The sequence below is a fragment of the Synchiropus splendidus genome, chromosome 7 (genome assembly GCF_027744825.2).
Source record: "Synchiropus splendidus isolate RoL2022-P1 chromosome 7, RoL_Sspl_1.0, whole genome shotgun sequence".
Classification (NCBI taxonomy): domain Eukaryota; kingdom Metazoa; phylum Chordata; class Actinopteri; order Syngnathiformes; family Callionymidae; genus Synchiropus; species Synchiropus splendidus.
The window spans coordinates 6,757,539-6,778,191 of record NC_071340.1 but is presented as its reverse complement, the minus strand read 5'-3'; the positions used below and the strand labels follow the sequence as shown (position 1 = coordinate 6,778,191).

General features: G+C 40.7%; 1 protein-coding gene across 10 annotated transcripts in view; it reads left to right on the top strand.

The window, feature by feature from the left end:
• The window catches only part of gpat2 (glycerol-3-phosphate acyltransferase 2, mitochondrial), a 97,954-nt gene extending 80,117 nt beyond the window's left edge, over positions 1–17,837 (top strand). For 6 of the 10 annotated variants that reach the window (XM_053871853.1, XM_053871856.1, XM_053871855.1 and 3 more), the window contains 7 exons: positions 1,759–1,940; positions 2,399–2,476; positions 3,458–3,580; positions 9,433–9,553; positions 10,185–10,253; positions 11,460–11,515; positions 17,496–17,837. In XM_053871853.1, coding sequence (XP_053727828.1) covers positions 1,759–1,940; positions 2,399–2,476; positions 3,458–3,580; positions 9,433–9,553; positions 10,185–10,253; positions 11,460–11,515; positions 17,496–17,612 — 746 coding nt within the window. In that variant the 3' untranslated portion in view covers positions 17,613–17,837. Of the gene's footprint in view, positions 1–1,758; positions 1,941–2,398; positions 2,477–2,844; positions 2,946–3,457; positions 5,125–9,432; positions 9,554–10,184; positions 10,254–11,459; positions 11,516–17,495 lie in introns of those variants that run through there. The other 4 variants (XR_008415609.1, XR_008415610.1, XR_008415611.1 and 1 more) reach the window with 4 other exon arrangements.
• Positions 17,838–20,653: the final 2,816 nt, after the last annotated feature.

The following is a 20,653-nucleotide window of genomic DNA, read 5'->3' as shown; positions in this document are numbered from 1 at the left end:
GAAAGTAAAAATCGGTGAAGCTGCTCTGCCTGTGGAAACTCTCTTTTCCTGCGTGATTCGTTATTTCTGCTTGCCTTGTTTCAGAGTGCGAGCGAAGGTGGGCAGTTTGCTGCTGTAATAGTGATGCAATGCCTGACTCTCGCTTTGGAAAATACTAAAACATTTTTGAATTATTTATTTATTGAACAACGGCATCTTTCATGAAAGTTCGACTTTGACGAATAACCGAGTTTTAGCAGCTTGACTTGAGTGATCCTTAAAATTTGCACTCACACCAAAACCAAGCCTGAATAAAACTTAATTTAGAATTTAGATTTCATTTAAACGTTGATGTAAAATTATTTGTGACTCGTATTTATAGTGCTGTATTTCATACATTCCTATCTGTGTTCAATATACTGTTGTTTTGATCTTCTTTCAGACATAATACCAGACTTAATTTGTAAACATAATGACTCCAGAACCGTAATATTTCAATAAAACTTCCTGGGCTCTTTGGAAATGAGATGCTTTAGATACGATCAAACGTTCTTTAGTTTCCTCATTCATTTTCAATCTGCTATGTAGCATATAAGGTAGGTGACCAGCTCAGGTTACAACAGGCAGAAAACGCTATTTTGGATTTCAGAAAACCAAACATATATTTGGATCATAAATCATCTTTCGTCTAACTATGGTATCCCCCAGTTCTTTTCATTCACTCCCTGTGGAGCGGTGTCTTCTTGTTGTCTTAATACTTTCAAATATTTAACTAGAAATAGCTTGATCAAACATACGTAGGGACAGCGATATTGGGGCAGAGAAAAAAGTTGGTGCCCAGAAACAAGTGGCCAGCGTGACACTAAATTCTTAAACACAATACTGCTTTTCCTACATTTTTGTATCCCAACTCCTGCTGTCTTAAACATACATGAGTCGCTGCCTAAGCAGTTTTCCTGAGCTTAACACGGACATCCACATCACTTGCTGTTAAGATGCTTTGTTGAGTTTTGTGTTAAATCACTTGAAATGAAGCTTGAACAGCCACAGAGGCGTCACTTCACTTCAAAGCACTGCGTCTTGGTGGCCTCTAATCTAATTTTACAGCTTAAAGTTCTTAAACATTTTCAATTACTTCCTGCTTGAAGGTAGCTGCAGCATGTCACTCTGACAGCTGTGCAATAGTGTAATTGTAATGATGTCATTTATTATTAATATGCACATCTGGATTATTGTTCCTATTTTCACCTCCAGGGGTGAATTACATATTTAGATGTCAATGCATTGGTGATGAGTGGAAGCTGTTGTACAAACCAGTTTGAATGTGACAGCACCATCGAAGGTAACTCCTCACTGCAGACCAGTATGTGAGTGACTACAGGCCCCATTGCCTTGATGAGTCTAACTGAACAACATCAGGCTACAAGTTGCCACCGTGATTCCTACAGCGCCACCGTCTGTGTGCCTGCTGCCAAGAGATTGGGTGAGGCATGGAGTCATCCGCCAGAGTCGTCCTAGAAGACGTGATGCTTCTCTGTCAGTACCGACATGGCATGCGTCAGAACTGTTATGTTTGATAAACAACATTTTCGTTTCGCGATCATGTTGTCAGCATGTGTCAACAAACTGCCAGGTGCTGGAGTTGATCTTAGTTGTCTTAGTTGTTTTGCACACCTGTTCAATTATGAATTAGAGCATTTAGGAAACTCATTCAAAGCAAGCTCACTTTTGAAGCCAATGTCAGGCAGAGCTGATGATGAAATGTCATATGTATTCTAGCGTGCGCCGTGTCTGCCATGCTGTGCGAGGTGGCCTGCAGTGGTGTCAGCAGGGTCAGGAAGTGCGGTGTGATGGCAGAGGAGGTCGAAGGTGACATGGAGTTTGATGTGCTGCTCTGCCAGGACAAGCTGACTGAAAGAGCACAGCTTCTCTGTCATCTCTTGCCTCCAGGCTTTGTACCGGTGAGTTTGACGCATTGAAAAGCATACAGTCTGTCATTTCCGATGGATGTTTAATGGAGCTATGCAGTTCTTCATCTGGCTCAGCTGCATCCATCTCGAACAGAAAGGTTTCCAATTGTGTGTGTGTTTGAGCTGTGTGTGTATGTGACTTCAAGGGCTTCGAAGGTGTACCAGAAATGCGATTCCTTTCTCTGTTTGCCAACCTTTCATTTCTTCTCTCTTGTCTCTTTTGCCCGCTACAGTGTTTCTCACAATAAGAATTTTCTCCTCCTCCTCTTCTCTCTGCCGGCTATCGCTTATGTTGTATCTTACCTGATATCACCCACGTCTCTTCTGCACAACCCATGCTCTTTGGTCAGCTGTTTCCCTCTGGACTTGTTTCGTGCTGTGTTTTATGAGCCCAAGATTTTTGCAGTGGAATCCGTTGCTGTAGATTTCCCTCTTTTACTTCTCCACAGCCCTGTCAGTCCTCAGTGGATTTCCCTCGGGATGCAGTACACAGTCTTGTCAATTGTGGAATCCTGATCATGGAAGAAGTAAGATCTCTAACTTTACATGCTTTTGTATATGTATGACTGCCAAAATTACCCACTATTCCATTTGGTCTTTTGCAAATATATTTACGGTAAAAGGCAGTATTCAAGAGTAATACCTCAGCTGTTCAATTGTCCCAACTATTTTATGAAAATTAAAATAACTTGAAAATCGACCAATATAATAATTATATCTATCAGCATTAATAGAAAGGGTGTTATTTACAGTATTGTTTATGACCCCAAGGAATGTTGTGGTTATTTATTTTGCTTATTAATTCATTTTAAATTGTAAATATAAATCATGACAATACATTTGTACCCCTTTCAGTTGTGGTCAGTTTACCCTGGGATTGCTGTCTTATTTGCAGAATATTCGCAAAATGTGTCAATGAATAAAAGCTCTAGCCAGAGTGAAACACTGTGGACTCAAGGGCTGTAGGTTTCCACTTCAAGGCAGTGGTGTTGAGAGGTTTGTCTGCACATTTGTTCATAACTCTAATATGGCCTCTGAGTTGTTTTATGAAATGAGTTCTCCCATTCTGCCACTTGGACATAATGATCAGGCCAAAACCTTTCAGGAATTGTATTTCAACAAGTTTTGTGCCACAATTTCCAATGGGATTCTACATTTAATGATGTACTATTTTGGAATAACCTCATTCTGTTTCTGGTATAATCTGTATTCTTGATTCATTTACTTTTTATGTTTAAATTGAATGTGTCAATTCAAAAGCTGTCATCCCTTCTTGGCATTACTGTTTGCAGCGTTGCTGTCTCACCGTGCCTCTTCCTCAGATGCAGAAAGAATACCAAATGCTCTCATACTTAAATAATAGTACAAATCACTCAGATACAAAGCATAAATGAATAGTGGAGCACTCAACAACAAGACCTACTATGACTCACCCTCACCTTCGCTGGGATAGAGGACCACAAACACTGATTTGTATTCTGTGTCTCTTCTCTCTTTCTCCTTGGTAGGTGCCCAGGGACCATCCTCTCTGTGATTTCCACAAGAGAAAGGGCACTTTCAACTGGACTGCTGTTGATGACATGAATGACAGCGACTCAGACGATGAGGAACCGGACAAGCGCTCTTACAAGGTACAGACGGGCTCTGCTGACTTCCCTCAGGCTTCCTCACGCAGTGCAGAGACACATCAAAGGTTATAGGACAAGGAAATTCGCCACACTGACCCAAACCCCGGGATCAAAAATGGCTCCTTAGTTGACTGCCTGCAAGGCATGTGCCGTACTTCCCAAGAGGGTGAGAAGGAATCATTGAAGTATCCTCATCTCCATAACAAAAGGTGTCTTCATGATAACTATTTCGAATTGAATACCAATAAGACATGTATGTCTGAAGCCATGACTTCATATTTAAACCTTGGTCACGACAGCACTCATTCATCAGTGACACAAGGGCTACTCCACTACAACAGCGGACACAGGTTTATGAAGGTACCTATACTAGAGAAACTTTAAGCAGACAGTGAGTGGAGATGGAGACCACAATGTCAGAAAGAGATGTCAACCAGTTCTTTCATCGGCAAGGTGGATCTGTTAGTGGGTCGTGTAATGGAAAGTTCTGGAACTAGCTTGTTGTCCAGAGCTGACTTTCTGAAGGTAAGTCTGAATTTATTCATTTCACTGTTGTTTATTCATTTCCCCAAAAAAACATTTAGCCTCGCCACGTGTTCTGAACAGATGCAGCACGAGCAGCAGCAGCAGCCATATGCTGTTATTATTTCATTTATTTTAATTGCATACATAATGATACAAGGCTGTTAGTCATTCATATTTGATAATGTTTTTTGCTTACATTGTTTGATTTTTCAGGTAATTAATCTTCAGAGGATCTCATGTTCAATTATTCAAAGAATGAGATTCGTTTTGGAATATAGATTGAGTCTTGCAGAAAATAATTTGATTCAAATGAATATCATTGTATTCTTGTGCTTCCCTTATGAACGTTGTCTACTGCTGTCATGTTTTTCAATTCACAAATTTGGGTGGGTTTGTCAACAGAATCATTCAAATACATACTTTTATGTAGAATAATAATGAAAATTTCCGGTCGGCTCGGAGTCCCAAAATCTCTGATGGCACCCCTGCATAGCAGGACCATGATATCAGCTTACAAAACTTCATCTAAAACAATAGCAGTTCTATAATAAGAGGTTATGTTGCTTTCTTATTGTGTGTTAGTGTGGCAGAGCCCCACTGCCATTGGCTGGCATGATGATCAATTGAGATGGAGCTTGCAATATTTGGACAGTGCTCATCAAAATACAATGAAACCTTTTTTTTTTTTTACTACAGTGATGCTCAGTTGTCACAATTTGCATCAAATGAAAATTGAATCATAGCTGCGGAAGTAACAGCCATCTCAAAACTTGCCCAGAAAAGAGTATGTTCCCTTGTTCCAACAGACATGATATTTTTAGGGCTGTTGAGCCTTCTTAAGAGAGTATACCACCTATTTTATCATCTTTATTTCATAAGATCAGGACCATGGAGCCAACTGATGACCGACTCTTATCTCTACAGCATCAGACCCTTCATCAAGTCATTGTTTGCAGGACGACTAATATTGCAGTGACTTCCTCCACTATAGTGCTTGTTTACAGAGTCGATACCTCTAGGTACGTCACAAAAACGCCACGCTCGTCTGCATCGCGGTGTGATTTATGGTCGTATTAGGAAACATAATTTTGTTGGGTTTTTTTGTATGCAAAGAATGAAAACTATATTTCTTCTCACAGTAAATTCATCTTTTATACAGGTGAGTGTCGTGCCCGCTATTAACAACACAATTAAACTTACATTGGTTGACATTGGAATTGAGTGAAATGTATCCAGAATACTAGCGCGTTTACTAGAGTACACGTTTTCAATACTCTTTCCACCAATGCTCTGTTTTTCTGATGTTTATGATGTGTTCAAGCATGTGTGTCTGCCAGATCGATAGTTAGCTGTTCACTCTCCCTCCAACCTTAGCTGCTGACTGCATAGTGGTGCAGTATGAGCAGTGTCTTGATTTCCTCAAATGAAAGCACAAAAATACGCTATTCATAAAATAGAAAAATGGGATGATTTATCAGATTGTTGTTTTTAAAGAAAATCACTGGGTAGGTGAGCTATGTCACAGCCATGTTACTTGCAAACTATACAGCCATTATAGCTGTATAGTTTACAAGCTTACGGTGTTTACCCCGAGTAATGAACCCTCATCGATTTGGTTGTAGAATATTCATCACAATTGTTGTGTAATACTTGCCTCAGAGTGCTATTTTTTTTCCTTCAGCAATACTTTATGGGCTGCCTTACTGATCCTAGTTTCTGGCTGTGCGTTGATGGTCAAGTGTTCAAGAAAAGAAAAGCAGTTTTCCCAACTTGAGCTGCATAACCCCAAAATATTTTTAATGATGCAATATTTGGACCTTCAGAAGGTCGAAAACCAAGTTTCTGCCGCTGCCCATTGTGATTTGTGATCCAGTTTATCACTTCAGGGCACCTGTCAGTCTTGTGTTTTTTTGTGTTTCTGTCTGATGGCGGCTGTGATGTTGGATTATTGCATCATTAAAAGCCTTTGTGAGGGGGTAGTGTTCAAGCACGACATCTCCTTTTGATAAGTATGCTGCTTTCGCACGCTCATATAGCTCTGCTTGATGCTCAGCCTATCAATCTTACGCTCTTGCTTGAGGTACATTATTTATGACCCATGTGCTTGTACAAAAACTAGAAAACCACATTATATTTTTTCATGTTTTCGCACTTGTAAATAATGGCACATGAATACTACATGGACACCCTCACAAATAATGAGGCTTTTTGTCAGGAGACACAGTGAGCACGGATTAATAGTGACTAAGTCCACTGAGCTCTCCGGTCACTGCAGGTGTGTAGTTTACTTTCAGGTCCATTATTCAGAGAGATGGAAACAGTTGCTGAAAGAGAAATGAAGAGCTGCATGAAGAGCCACATAAATAACAATTATTCATAACTGTGATTAATGACAAACATCTCAACTTCGAGGATAAAGTGCCATTGCCACAAATTTGACAGGAACAACTTGGACCCTTCTCGCTTGCGAAAACATGAACTGATAATTATCAGTCTTATAATTGTTGCCCATAAGGACTCATGTTGTTTCACCTACAGTTGAACTATCCTCTGCTGATCACACAGCGTTTGTCAACGCCTGCTATAAGATTTCACCCTTCATGGGTCTTCAGTTGTCAGTGGTGGGCCACATCAAAGTGTATCTGCAGGTTTGTATGTCAAGACTCAGATCCTCCAAAGTATTTGTCAAAAAATCAAATTTTGTCTGCACTCGCACCATTCCCCAGCTTATGTAACCATGGGTGAAACAAAACATTCAACGCATGATGAAACTCAGCAATATCTTGGATCACATTTGGTTGTTTTGAAATTGCTCACGTACATTTAGCTCATTTGTAAGTGAAAGATTGTGAATTTTATCAGAGAACAAATCCTTCATTTGGCTCAGTCAAATATGCAGACGCCCTTAGCGCAGTTTGTTTTTCTTTTAAGTTGTGATGCAATCAAAACAACATCTCATCACTTCCAACAGGCCAGTAATATTCATCCTCTCTGGATGTGTTTCGATGTTGTTTTATGCTGATGCTTAACTGACTTTTGAATCATCATCAGCGCTTTAAAGAGCTGGACATTTGCTTTATGAGTTTTAAATGAGCGCCGAGCAATTAATTTCATTTCTCAGTGGAACTATCTGACCAAACCATTCCGGGTTTCTGGCTAATATCACTGTCTGTTATGTGCATGTGCATGTACATTTATTTCCCAAGCTTTGTCAGTGCTTAGATTTAGAGTCAATAAGATAATTTGACATTTCTTACTCATATCATTATCTATGAAGAAGCATTCTTCTCTGCTGGCTTTACAGTACGTCCTGCCGTCAGAGAAGTAATTTAACTTGGTGTCTCATGAGGAGCATGTGTTATATAATTTTACTATACCTGTTTTGAACCCTGCTGAAGTATGGCTTCTTCTGCCACATTATTTTCTCTGGCATACTGTTCAACTGTAAAAAACATGTTCACAACCTTTCCATACATCTGTGGGCTACAAAACAACCGCAGGTGTAAATGTTCTTCCATTCTTCATGGTTAAAGACATGAGGGACCTGCAGTGTTAGTCCCATGAGGCCCCATAAAGAAAGAAACTGTACTCTAACATAAAAGACAGGTGATGTAAAGTACACCGCAGGAGATGTCACAAGAAGCAGTGTTATTTAGAAATATAGGCTATTTTTCAGTAAAAAAGAAAATGGTGAAGGGAGAAATTAAACATTGTTCCTAGTATAATTTGTCGTGAAGAAATATGTTAAATTATGTTAATATGATTACATTTTCTCATCAGCTCCCTTTAGTAAAAAAAATTCAAATTGATAACGAAGCGATCCAGTAAAAGCACCAGAAGAACAAACAGCTCAAGTGAAAAGCACAGAAACAGCACATACAACCACCAAGAAGCTCATTTCACTTCGCTGAGGAAGACCAGTCCTGCTGATCCGACTTTCCTGACTGATGCATACGCTTTGAATGTCGCACTAGAAAGTCCTCCCCATCTGACATCTTGGTGAACAAGAGGTGATGAGAGTGTGGGCTTCACTCCAGCCAGTGCAACTCTGACACATCCACATCCTTACCAAGCCATATACCAGAGACAGGTCTTCATTTGATCAGTTCAGAGATTTAGCGCATGGTTCAAGTTAGTCGAAAGGTTCTCTATGGGTATTTTCCTATGTAAATATTGCAAATCAGTTTTGTGCAAACATATATACTGATGTGTTCGACAGGAGTCCTATATCATTTTAAAAGACTCTCAAATTACTAGGATTGGGCCTCTAATAAAAGCACAATGTACACTCGAATCAATAATAATAATAATTGTGTTTGTTGAAGAAGTTAAGTCATAAATGGGATAAGACCCACACATCTCTGGATGTGTTTTGATATGGTTTTATACTGATGCTTAACTGACTTTTGAATCATCATCAGCGCTTTAAAGAGCTGGACATTTGCTTTATGAGTTTTAAATGAGCGCCGAGCAATTAATTTCATTGCTCGGTGGAGCTATTCCACCAAACAGTTACACGTTTCCGAGAAACTACATGAGGGAATGACTTGAGGAGTTACAACTACAAGGCCAGGAATTTCTTCAGGTTTGCGTTTTTGTGACAGCACATTTTGTCACCTCAATTTCAGGGCAGTTGGTTTGGGTCTGTGAGTCGAATGTGTTCTGCCTTCTATTAAATCCATGTAGGATGAACATTGCAACAAACATTGCCTTAATGGTATGTTAAGTTACATGTGTCAGATAGTCAAGCCCATTTGGCCCAATCTCTCCTGGCTTTATCTGTAAATATGATTTCATCTTTTTTGTCGATTGACGGTGTTGTTTGGGATTCATTTATCATAGGAGGCTATATCAATTTATAATACACACATGAAGCAAAATAGGTTAAACTCTGAAAAAAAGTTTGAGTTAGAATCAAAGTCAGAAACTTTGCACTCACTAGTGTTGATATATTTCTCTTTGATGCCTCGGTTTGGAATGAGAGCAAAGGGAAGTTCAGGGAATAAACCATGTGAGACTTTCAGGAGTGCCATTTTTTTGTGCAAAATATAAGCGTTCTCCGAAAAATCTTTGAAATATTGTTCTGTGAACTGAAGCGATAGACAGAGATCATAAGTCTGATGTTTGGAGCGAGAAGAAACCTAATGGAACATGTCTTTCATTATTCTGGGTCTGTTTTTGGCAGTAGTATTTCTGCCGGTGCCTGACAGTGACTGCTCAATCAGCCCATTTGAGCCGAAAATACTCCTTTATTTCTGAACCCTCATGTCATGCTCATTTTTTTTGGCTGCCATTGTGTCTGACAGCTTCTGCTTCTGTCGGTTTTTCAGATAAGACAACCGAGCCAGTGTCCCGAGATGCTCTTCTTCCTGTGTAGTTTGCTTGCCGGTCATCTGAGGGCTCTGTGCTGGACCACTGATGCACTGGAGAATCTACTCACACCTTTACCAGGTCTGACTCCCTTGCCTCTCCCCAATTGCAGGTTCAGCTGTCAGCGAGGACATTATGACCACCTGGCTCATGTCTTGGCCTTTCTCCATTTTCCCTCTGGCTACGTAGTGTTACCTTTTTCTGCAGCAGACATTTTAGCCCAAGAATCCTTCCTGTAGTTCCGAATAAGTGTTTCTTTACTAGCTGAAGAAGCAGAACAGTGACTGATATATGCTACAGATGAGGAATAACCAGGTCATTACTCACAACTGCTGCAGCAATTCTAGCACAAGGTCTTCCTCAGCTTTGAGGACTTTGTGTGATAATTTGGAACCTTCAGTTGTCGTGCAAACTTTCAACTACATAACCCAAGCCCTCTCTGATTATAAAAACCCAGTGACGTCAGAAAGTTCAACAAATTCTGATCAAAGAAGCCAATGTGAAAAAAAAGTTGAAAAAAAGCAAAGTAATCGTTGCTGCAAGTCTTTGATGTTACTTTCGAATGACCTGCTCTTACACCAATCACTCATGAATTATACACAGTGTGTGAACCAACTCTTTATGTAACCGTCTTAATTATTATTCATTATCTCAGTGTCCTGGCTTCCAGTCAAGCGTCATAATCGTTGCTATTTAAAACACTTCTTCGCAGAAAAGGAGTGTGTGAGGCAGATACACCACCGTGTGTGTGAGAAAGCCTCTGAGGAGGAACAACATTACGGTAAGAACCGTCCGATTCCCTGAAAAAGCTTGGAAGTTATAAACCTAATATTGGGAGGGAGGAGAAAAGGACTGTTCCTAGGACTTATAACATGTAGGAAAAATAGTAATGGCCTCACTGCTACAACATAACAAAGTGAAAGTCAGTAATGTATGTCTCCAGCTGAGGGGTTGGAATATAAGGTTGTTCATATTTCATTACTGAAGAGACTTGTTGACCCACTCCATACTCTCCATCAAACATGAATAAAAGACTGTGTTTCAAGTCGTTGGTTTAGATGGATGGATGCTCAGCATCGATGCAGAAAACCTTCTCGTGACCTTTTCACATACAAGCATTACAAAACCAGTTTGTAGAGGACATGTATGAATCAGGTGGCTCTTTATGTTGACATAATTGGGATGAAACAATTACAGGCTTGTGCTACAATAAATGGTTCAACTTCTGTAAATTCCCATTGAGTAATCTACTCTGCTAAAATAAGCCCACGTGAGACTACGTTATTCTTTTTGCTTTGTGAGAGGCTTGATGTTAGAAAAGCTTGTTCATGAGGTTGATAACAGACACGCGTAACAAGTGCCACTTTGCGGAGCATTTTTCCAACTGTAGCTACCCATTGTCTTTAAGATGAAGAAGTGAGTTTTTGGCTGTGTGGGAGAGGAACTAGTATTTGGCCATCCCAAAAACCACCTCCAATGGGTAGAGTTTGTTTTTGAGTGGCAGTGTGACCTGTCCAAAGGAGTCTTACCCTTGAAAGAAACAAATCACATCAGACACTTTAACATGACTCACAACCTTACTGGTTTTGTGGATCACCACTTGCCAGTTGTTTTTCCAAAAGATCTGCTTTCAATTTCATGACTTCCTTCTGGGATCTGTCAGCACTTAGGAGATTAAATCAATAAAAACAATCTCAATTTATTTAATTTGACATGATTTAATCATGTCCGTTTTGGATGCTGTTCTATTCTGCTTGTCGCTTTTCACAGCTACTGTTTGTCCTCACTTTTAATGTTGCGTTGGTGCATGATGAAATAAACTTAGCTAAGTGGATATGTGGCAAACAGACCACACAGAAGTATTGCCTATATAAATCCCGTTACTTCTTTTTGTAGCAGCTTTATTTTGTTATCCCTGCACACTTTTTCAATATTGAATTTCTGTCTGTTCTTTCGATTCATGTGCGTTTTGTGTCATCTTTCACAGAGAGCTGCTCAGAGGAGGCCGTGCTCACCGCAGTGAGAACGCTAATAGACCTGGGGGTGAGTGACAGTCTTTAGATTTACGTGTGTCTCAGAGAAAAATGGCACATCCACTGAGGACCTGAAGTTTGTGAAAGTTTCATCTTAACGTCTTTGTCCCATGTCACTCCCTTAAATTTCAAGACATCGTCCGTAACTAATAGAATTTCTAATGATAATTTACAACTTCTCTGACGAAATGTCATTTTTGAAGGTCCAGAACACGCCACTTGCACTCATGTTCCAGCAGGAAAACGTCAGTGGTCCAGGGGAACACAGTGTAAAAGTAGTGCAACTTATAATTCTGGTACAATGATAAATGTTTGCTCTCTGATCTTGAAAAGAAAAATTGGTCGTCTTGCTTCTATATTTATGTTTGCTCTTTAAACCAGCTCGACTCTATTTACGCGTCACCCTGCAACTTTGGCATCATATACTGCCTCCATATACTTTAACCTTTATTATTTCACTCCCACACAACAGATCATTTAGTTTACTCCCTTCATTTGGCAATTACTATTTTTACCCTCGTCATTTCATATGACTAACAATATTTGGAAATATGATGTGCTGTTGGCCATTACTCTTCAGCTTGCAGCAAAACCGCCTACACTTCCGCAATTGTTTCCATTGTTTTTCCCTCAAAGTGTTTAGAAGGACTTAAAAAATAGTATTTTCATTATTGTCTGTTACCACTGATTAGAATAGCGTTATTTACAGTGGCTGTAATTTTAACAATTTATCGGGATAATATATGTAGATAAGCCCTTTCTCACACTGTCCTGAACTGATAAACATAGAATAGAGTCAAAACTACTCTATTAAAAAAAAAAACCTTCCAGATGCCACACAAGGCAAGTGTGGATGCTTTTCATTGCTAAATCTAATGAAGTCAGTTATATGGCTTTACTCATCAAATGATCTTGTTATCGTTATCGCTATCATATAAACATTTATGATTTAAGGCAGAAAGAACGTTAAATGTGTTAATGATCATTTGTTACGATGCTGCAGCAGGAAATATAGCACACTGGTTAGTAATTGCTGAAATGTTTCATTACATGAAAGTACTCTGCAGCCATCTCTAGTTTTTAACCCAAGTTGCGATAAGTCTGTCAGTGAAGGGATAAATGGTTGCAGAAGCGCCATTCGGAGGAACTCGGAAGTAGTAGACACTAAGCCGCATGATCAAACACTCCCATGTAATACAGCAGTTCCTACTGTGAGGACACATCTGCAGTGTGTCCATCCATCTTTTGTGTTTAAGGCCTCTAATATATTTCACTATTTTATCCACTTCACTTCTCCTATGTATTGTTATAGGCTGCCAAATTCTTTTTTTCTACAGATATTATTTTCGTTTCCTTGCGTAACTCATTTTGTTTTTGGCTGGAAGTTAAAAATACTTTCACACAACATTTTTCATTTTATTTTCCCTTCACACTCAGTAAACATCCGCAGAGCTCCACACTTCATTCCCTGTGATGCATTAACACTTGAGTTTAATTTAAGAAGTGCGCTGAGAGAACTTCCCCATTCAGCTGAAAAAAACTTTTCAGTGTGACACAGTAATTGCAAAACTTCCAAATAACCACAAGCAATAAAATATATTTTGAGAGGCGCAGTAATGGATCCGAATGCTTGGGAAAGGTTTATAAGGTAGAGAGCGGCGCTTTCCTCAGCAGCAGAAGCTCATTTATCACTTCTCACTGGAGACGCTACGCTGATCTAATATAGAATTGCTTATCTCACGCGCAGTGACAAGACGAGATAAATGCTTAATAATCATGGAGATGGGTTATCAGGCAGCTGCAGTTGTTTTAGTTTTCTGAGTACGTCACTGAGCCAAGCACAGGTTTTCTCTTTCAGATAGAATGAGAAAAACTTCATCTCTAACTGCAATTGCGCTACAGTGTTACTGATACCGACTTTAAAAAGATCTAGTCAGGTGACTTTTCATCTGTGACTGAGGAGACACAATAGAGAGAGCGTTGACCTCTTGTTACTAATGCATTACCCTTGTACATAAATCAGAGTATCAGGAAAGCTTCTGCACACATCAACCTCATTCTGTCAGAGAGGTGAGGCTGCTGAAGGGGTGTGAAGACATCACCATTACTCAAACTAGTCGTCTGTTTCCGTTCACTTTGCATCTGTCAATAAATGGTGATGCTGTCTGATTGTTGCTGCAACTTGGCAAAAGACGTGTGCTTTCATGAATAAGATTAAATTCAGATTACATTGTAAGTGCATACATGGTGGATCTAATTTGTCAAATCTCAACTGAAGGTGATGGATGTGGATAAACCACACTCACATGTGAGACGGTGCCTTGTTGTGTAATTTTTTTTATTTATTTATTCTCACATACTATAGCTAGCTTTGCGTAAAAATTAAACATTTCAATGTTTGTATTTAAGTTGTATCCAGTTTAGGATTGCACACCTGGCTTGAAGTATTCCATTGACATTGAAAGAGCAACAAGTACTACAAAAAAAACGATCAATCACTAGCAAATGCAAAGCTTCTTAATTTACCCACTGTGGGAAGAATAAGGGATTAACTTTTCTTAAATGAGCCTGTTAAATTAAAATAAAATAAAATAAAAAATCTGACTCAAGATTAATCTTGGCTAGACATTATTGCTCCATTCTGCACTTTAAGGCCCCAACAGTCCTGTGCAATGGGTGGGTGGTGTTGTCCATGATGGCCAGCAGTTTGACCAGGAACCTCCTCTCTTGGATGTCCTCAATGGAGTCCGGGAGACAGCCACAGACCGGGCTTTTATAATGATCGGATTCGCCCTGTTTTCCTCCCGTACAGAACACCCGCCTCCCCAACACACCACAGCACACAGGACTACTGACGCCACTCCGTGCCTTTCCTTTGTCTTGCTGGCGTTTGACATGGAGGTGGTTCATCTTACACCAGCTAACAAAGACTGGTCAAAGTCTAATGGTGATGGACCTGACAACCCCTCCAGAGATCAGAAAAAGATTGAGTTTGCTACTAAATATCCTTGAAATTTTAAATCGTCACACCTTTTCAGCCCATTGAAGAAAATAAATGTTTGTTGGAGCCTTGACATATTTTTCACAGCGTGTGGTTTGTGTCCGAACATTTAACTCTCAGGTCGTCCTTGTCGCGGATGTAAATTCACTGCAGTCATTTGCTTTGCCTCATTGCTTCAGACCTTGCTGAGTAAATAAGTTGTCTGAATGACATGACCCCAATAGCTCTCGTACCTTAGTTGGGAAAAGGGTTTTGTTTTTAGATTTGTTAGCTTCACCTCCTTTATTCAGCCTCCTGATAAAGCACAGCGAGAGAGATAAGGAAATGTTTCAGAATGAAAAGACTGTCGCAGGCTGCGTTTGCGTCACATTGGAGCTGAATTCAGCTTCAGGGCTATCTCTGACCTTGCATAAACCAAAGGTTGGTGAGAAAAAACATCATTGACGGCAATAAAATGTTTGTTTCTGCTTCATCACTGAAGTCTGACTTGATTCCTTAGAAGATTAAAGGGCAGACTCTGACGTGAGTGAGGTGTTTTTATCTGCAGTGGAAATTGAAATACCCAGAGCAGTTGCTTTAAAGTCGATTGTTGGAGGAATACAGCAGATTTGTTTTTCAACTTTCAGCCAGATGCACGCGCTGACACTCCTGGGGCCTCATTTGTCACCCGCCCGTAGGAAAGGTTCTTACCTTATTCGTGCGAATGAAATTTAGACTGTGCATACGTATAAAAAAAATCGTATTCATCATTGTAAAGAACTCCAGTAAGCAATGTGTGATGATAGATCGCACCCGCTCGCTTCCAGACATGCCTCCAATGACCACGTATGGATGCAGAAACCCCTCGACAAATGTGTGAAGAGGGTGGGGAAGAATGATTTCTCCGACACGCATAGGTAATAATATCAAACTGTGCCAAAAAACACAGCCCACAGACAAGAACAATCTGCAACAGGTGGAGGGCTGGCGCGTCTGCCACCTTGGGGTGCGAGGTTGCTAGTGGAGGCAGAGCTGCAAAATCAACCAGACACCACCAAATGTCATGAAGAAATGAACTGGCCAACATCAGTTGCATGCAGCAAATGCTTTGCTTCATGCAAATGAGTTGCTGAAAGAGATCGCTGCATGCGCATTGCCACTCTTATATAAACTTCTAAATGTTGAATGATGATGAGATTATTTCCTCACACAAAATTTGGATCTGAAATGCCACACGGTTCCCAGATCAGGAAACGTACAGTACAGACGAACCAAAATATCAGGGGCGCTTTGTCTGATGACTTTTTGAAGCATGTTTATAAGCGAGATTAGTGTAGAACAGCACTTAATTTACATGTATTTTGTTCCAACTGACTCGCAATACAATGGAAGTTGAGGTGTTCAATTACAGATTCGTGAGACAGTCTTCAGTCTGTCCGCATCATGGTAGACACACACATGCTCACAGTTCTGCTGGATATGACGTCAGCAGATACATAAAAAATCAGATGGTGCAACAACAGTGCTGACCTTTTGGGAAGAAAGCATCTAAACCAGTAATTGTTAACCACAGGTCCGGGACCCATGGTTGGGCCGCGAGCTCCTCCTAGAGAGCCACTAGATGTTTTTTTTTGTTTTACACCTTTGGGCCGCAAGGACCGTGAGACGCTCAGTTTTAACACGTGAGCCACGTATGGTGGCAGTAGTGTGTGTCTGAATTGACTTGACGGCTGCAAATCTATGACAGTTAACAACTATGGAGAAATTCTTGAAAAATGATAGAAAGTGATTCCGGAGCCCCAAACACTAAAAACTGTTCGTAAAAGCACCTGTTGAAGAACATTTTATGGCGATACTTTCATTTACACATTACTTATGTCTCATTTGGAGTTCAAATAAAATATAGGATTTTTATTTTAGAATATTTCGACATGGTTGTATTATTTGTTTTATTCAGGATTTTATTCAGTCTTTCCAATTTTCTCAACAGTTTGCAGCAAGTGTATATTTTATGTCGTAAATTTGATGAACATGACTGGTTCTGCTGCTGGTTGGACTTATCAATGACAAATGTCTTTGCAATGATCACATGGTTTCATGTCATTTCACAAGGTTTTGGTTTGTTTACGTGTAAGTAGATTAATTACGGTTGTTGATCACAAATGGAATCAAAAGGGATGAATCGGTTCTATTTAATGGGCCCTGTGACCATATCTGGGGAAGGTGGGTCCTGAGATCAAAAAGGTTATTCTATGACAGAGACATGAAGGGTAGTCTCTCTCTGTCTGGACTGTGAACGACTGTATAACCGTCTAGCTGGACAGGTTCTACCAATATGCAGTAGTTTTCACAGACTTTTCTGTATTATGTGATGTTATAGAAGGAATTAATGGCTCTTTTTCACATATTGCCGTACCTACAGAATCCTCATATATGATGATATAGTATATCTCCACTCCTGTGTCTGTGTTATATCGCCAGGTTCTGGCCTGTACACAGCCCTTGTTTCCGTGCCAAACGTCATCATAATTATGTACCGTGTTGTAATACATAATTGACTGCATGTTCGGCATAATCACATGCAGGTCTGAGACCTCATTGGAGATAAGAGAAACTTCAGAGGAATCCAACTTTGGTTTGCAAGGCTGCCCATCACCTCCTGAAACGTCAGCTACAGTAGCATCCTGTGTGGCATCTTAAAGGCCAGTACATTGAGAGCCCTTCCGATGGGCCGCTGACTCAGACTCATACACATGATCGCACCAGCCTGTCCTTCACAATCTAACATCATGTATAAACTACTGCCACTCACTCTTGAATCCCTTACTGACCGTTCCCCCTTTACCGCTGGTTCAAACCTCACAGAATTTCAGGTCTCCTCCCATGACTGTGCTGACCCACTTTAAATCTTTGCCAAGCCGTTTCATTAGCAATCTTCTTATCTGTGGTCTCTAAATGTAGCTTGGCATTCATGAATTAAGTGTGAAGACTGATGATGATCTTTCCTCAGGTTCTTCAGGAGCAGCAGCTGGACGAAGGTGTTTTCCTGGCTGTCAGTCTGGACTTCCAGCAGACTGAGAACCGGCAGAAACTGAAGAGCTTTGTTTCACAGTACCTGTATTGTTAATGTTTTTCAATGAGCCCCGTCATTCTGGGCCTCGACCCCGTTCTGTTTCGCAATGACCTCGCCGTCTGCTCTGGTTAGAGAGGCGTTGACTGCTTTAGTTGACTTTACTTACTCAACAGTGCATTTTATTTTGTCCAGGTTGAAGTTTGATTAACCCTCAGTTATTAATGGCCTTATTCTGGGTGAAGAATTGTTCTGTTCTGCTGGGCTCATCATTAAACTGTTTGACACACTAACAAGGGATTTGGGAATATCTTCTCATGGTTCCTTTTCAAGTCATATCATTACAGCCAGGTGTGTGTGTGTGTGTGTGTGGTGAGACCCTCTTTGACCTCCTGACGCTTAGCTGCCTCGACAAATCGATTGCAGTCATGATCGTGATCCAGAACCCGCAGCGCCGTGTTCATGTGCGGTGCCTCGTCGCTGAGCCTGAAGCTGACGCTTTACTGCCACCGTGTGGCAAGATAAGGAAAACGTTCGTAACTGGTGGTGGCACCTCGTCGGACCTTTTTTAACGCCAGAAATCCTTTTATAAGCCACTTACCTCATTGCTATTGTACACCCCAGCTCATGCTTGTGAGGCTGCAGCTGACATGGCAGAGACACCTCAAGTCTGGACTGGTCATCAGTCTCGCACTGATGCGACACATTTCACAAACTACATTGATGGTTTTGAGTCACGCTCAGATTATGGGCAGATTTTGAGTCCAGCTGCTATTTTAAGGGTCTCAATGCAGTATCAAAAAGGGTTCAATACTGTTCTAGATAAGAAGTGTAGCTAAAGAGAATAACTTCCTTCAGACAGACCAGTCTACCAGGCTCCATTGCAGTCTCCAAAAACTGCACCTCTAGGTAAATATATCCTTTGCTTTTCTCCTGCTATTTCTTCTAATGTAAAGCAGCCGAGATGGAAGTTCACAGACATCATAAACTCATATGCCTCATATGCAAGTGTGGTGTACTGAACCAGCTGCCTTGTGGGAACAGCAGACAAGTAGTGTAAGATAGAAGCCTGACAAGGACGATGAATATGGAACATTTTTTAAATGGGTGGATTAGCAGATCAAATGCAAGAAGGAGTCACAAACTATTTGCTCTGATGCGCGTTGTCGAGTGGTGATGGCAAAAGCCGTAAGTCAGCAAGAATAGCAGTGGAATGGGAGAAGCAAAACTGTGTTGGCCGGACGAGGTGGAAGATAAGAAGTGAGAGATTTGGATCTGGGAGGTTGATGGAGCAGCAAGATCAGAGCTGGCCGGACTCTGCCCCCTGAACTGAGCCGATCTCTGCTGCGCACCCTGAATGAATGCAGAGAGTGCTGTGTGATGTCTGTCAGTACAGCGCATCCTGAGGGAGCAGTGCTTGTCACAGCTGGGGCAGCGCGCACCTCAATTTCATGTGGTAACTGGGATTATTAAATCCTGGCTGCACAGTGAGGTTTCAGGGTAAGCGGTAGAGCTCAAGTTGATTTTGACAGAGGTTAAGCCGTCAGCTTTGAAAGTGCAGCTTGCAGGATGAAGCTAACCAGATTTTGAAGCCTTCACTAACTTGACATTCTTCATCATGAGCCTCGCAGGCGTCCTGTTCCAAATCTAATCCACCACCTCCCCATCAACTCATGTGTAGTTACTGTTGGTCAGGCTTTTAAATAATTTACAAAAAACATTTTAAGATTCTTCAGTGCATCATCAGCCTGACTGTTGAGTTGAGCTGTGAAGGATCCGGTCTCCTTCTTGAGAAGGTTGAACTGGAAGGAGCTGTCGTCACTTCTGCTGATGGTTGCAGAGGACGTTTCAAAAGGCCTTCTTTAGCTCAGAGATGGTAGAGGAGGAGGAAGAGGACCTTGGTCTGTCTTCACAGCAACCTTATGAAAGCAGAATAGACTCAAGTGCACTGCTGAATAAGTGGCCTGAACCACAAATCTAATGAAACCTGTAAGTCAGTATCGTGCCAACATTCAGTTAATCCAAAGGCATCCATTTTCATATCTTTGTACGTACAGAGTTCGGAACATATAGAATTAATCGATGACTCTAAATGGGACAGGAACAGGTCTTTTGCTAGAGTAGCCACCTGTGCCTTGAAATCCTGAATTGTCTGGTATTTAAGGAGAAAAGTGCCCTTTATTGAATTCAAGACGTGATTTGTTTGCAGGTGCCCTGAGCATGACGTGTCCCTCTGAGTGATTGAAGAATCATCATTTATGTCTGTCGAGTTTAAAAAGGTCAGGATTTTAGTGGTCAGTCTCAGATTTAATATCACGTCTGATGTAGAGACAACAGTGTGTCTTTAAAACCCTGAGTTCAATTGTTTTCTTTAGCTTGTGAGTATATTTGTGTAAAGAAAAACTACGAAACTATGAAGGAAGATTTATGTGGAAATGACACGTGTTTTAAGTTTTGTTTCTCATTCTGGCATCCTGTCATCCGACTGTAGGGTATGATCAGCAATTATCATGGTAAAATATGATAACAAACCACATTTGTTTTGTACAGTCTTTGCTCACAAGTGTCGTGTCATCAAGTTTTTATTTTGTTATGAAATATGTAGATACTGCACTTGTGTTATGGTGATATCACATTTATTTTCATACTTTTTTCAGAAACTTTAAACATAGTTCCATGTATATGGACACCAAAAAAACACTATTTATTTTGCTGTCTGTAACTATTTGAATTATAAAGGGACATCGTAAGCAGCCACTTAGTGCGTATAATAGCTGGAGATGTGACTTATTTTGCAGAATGAATTGTGGAAACCCTGTGGTAAGAGAATGGCCATCAGATAAATGAATGATTACAGAATAAGTTGGTCAACTGTTTTGTGCATCTTGTGATCTGTCATCTCAGGCTTCCCAACCAACTGATGGTGTACTGCAGCGTTTGCCGCGGGCCTGTGTGAGTGGACCAGTTTTTGGAAAACAGAGAGGGAAATGATGAAAGGGATGTGTCTTTGTGTGGACAAGAGCAAGGGCTCAACAGGTCAGTGTGCTGCTTCACACGTCCAGCCCCGCCCCTCTCTGACCTTGTTCCTTTCTCCTCAA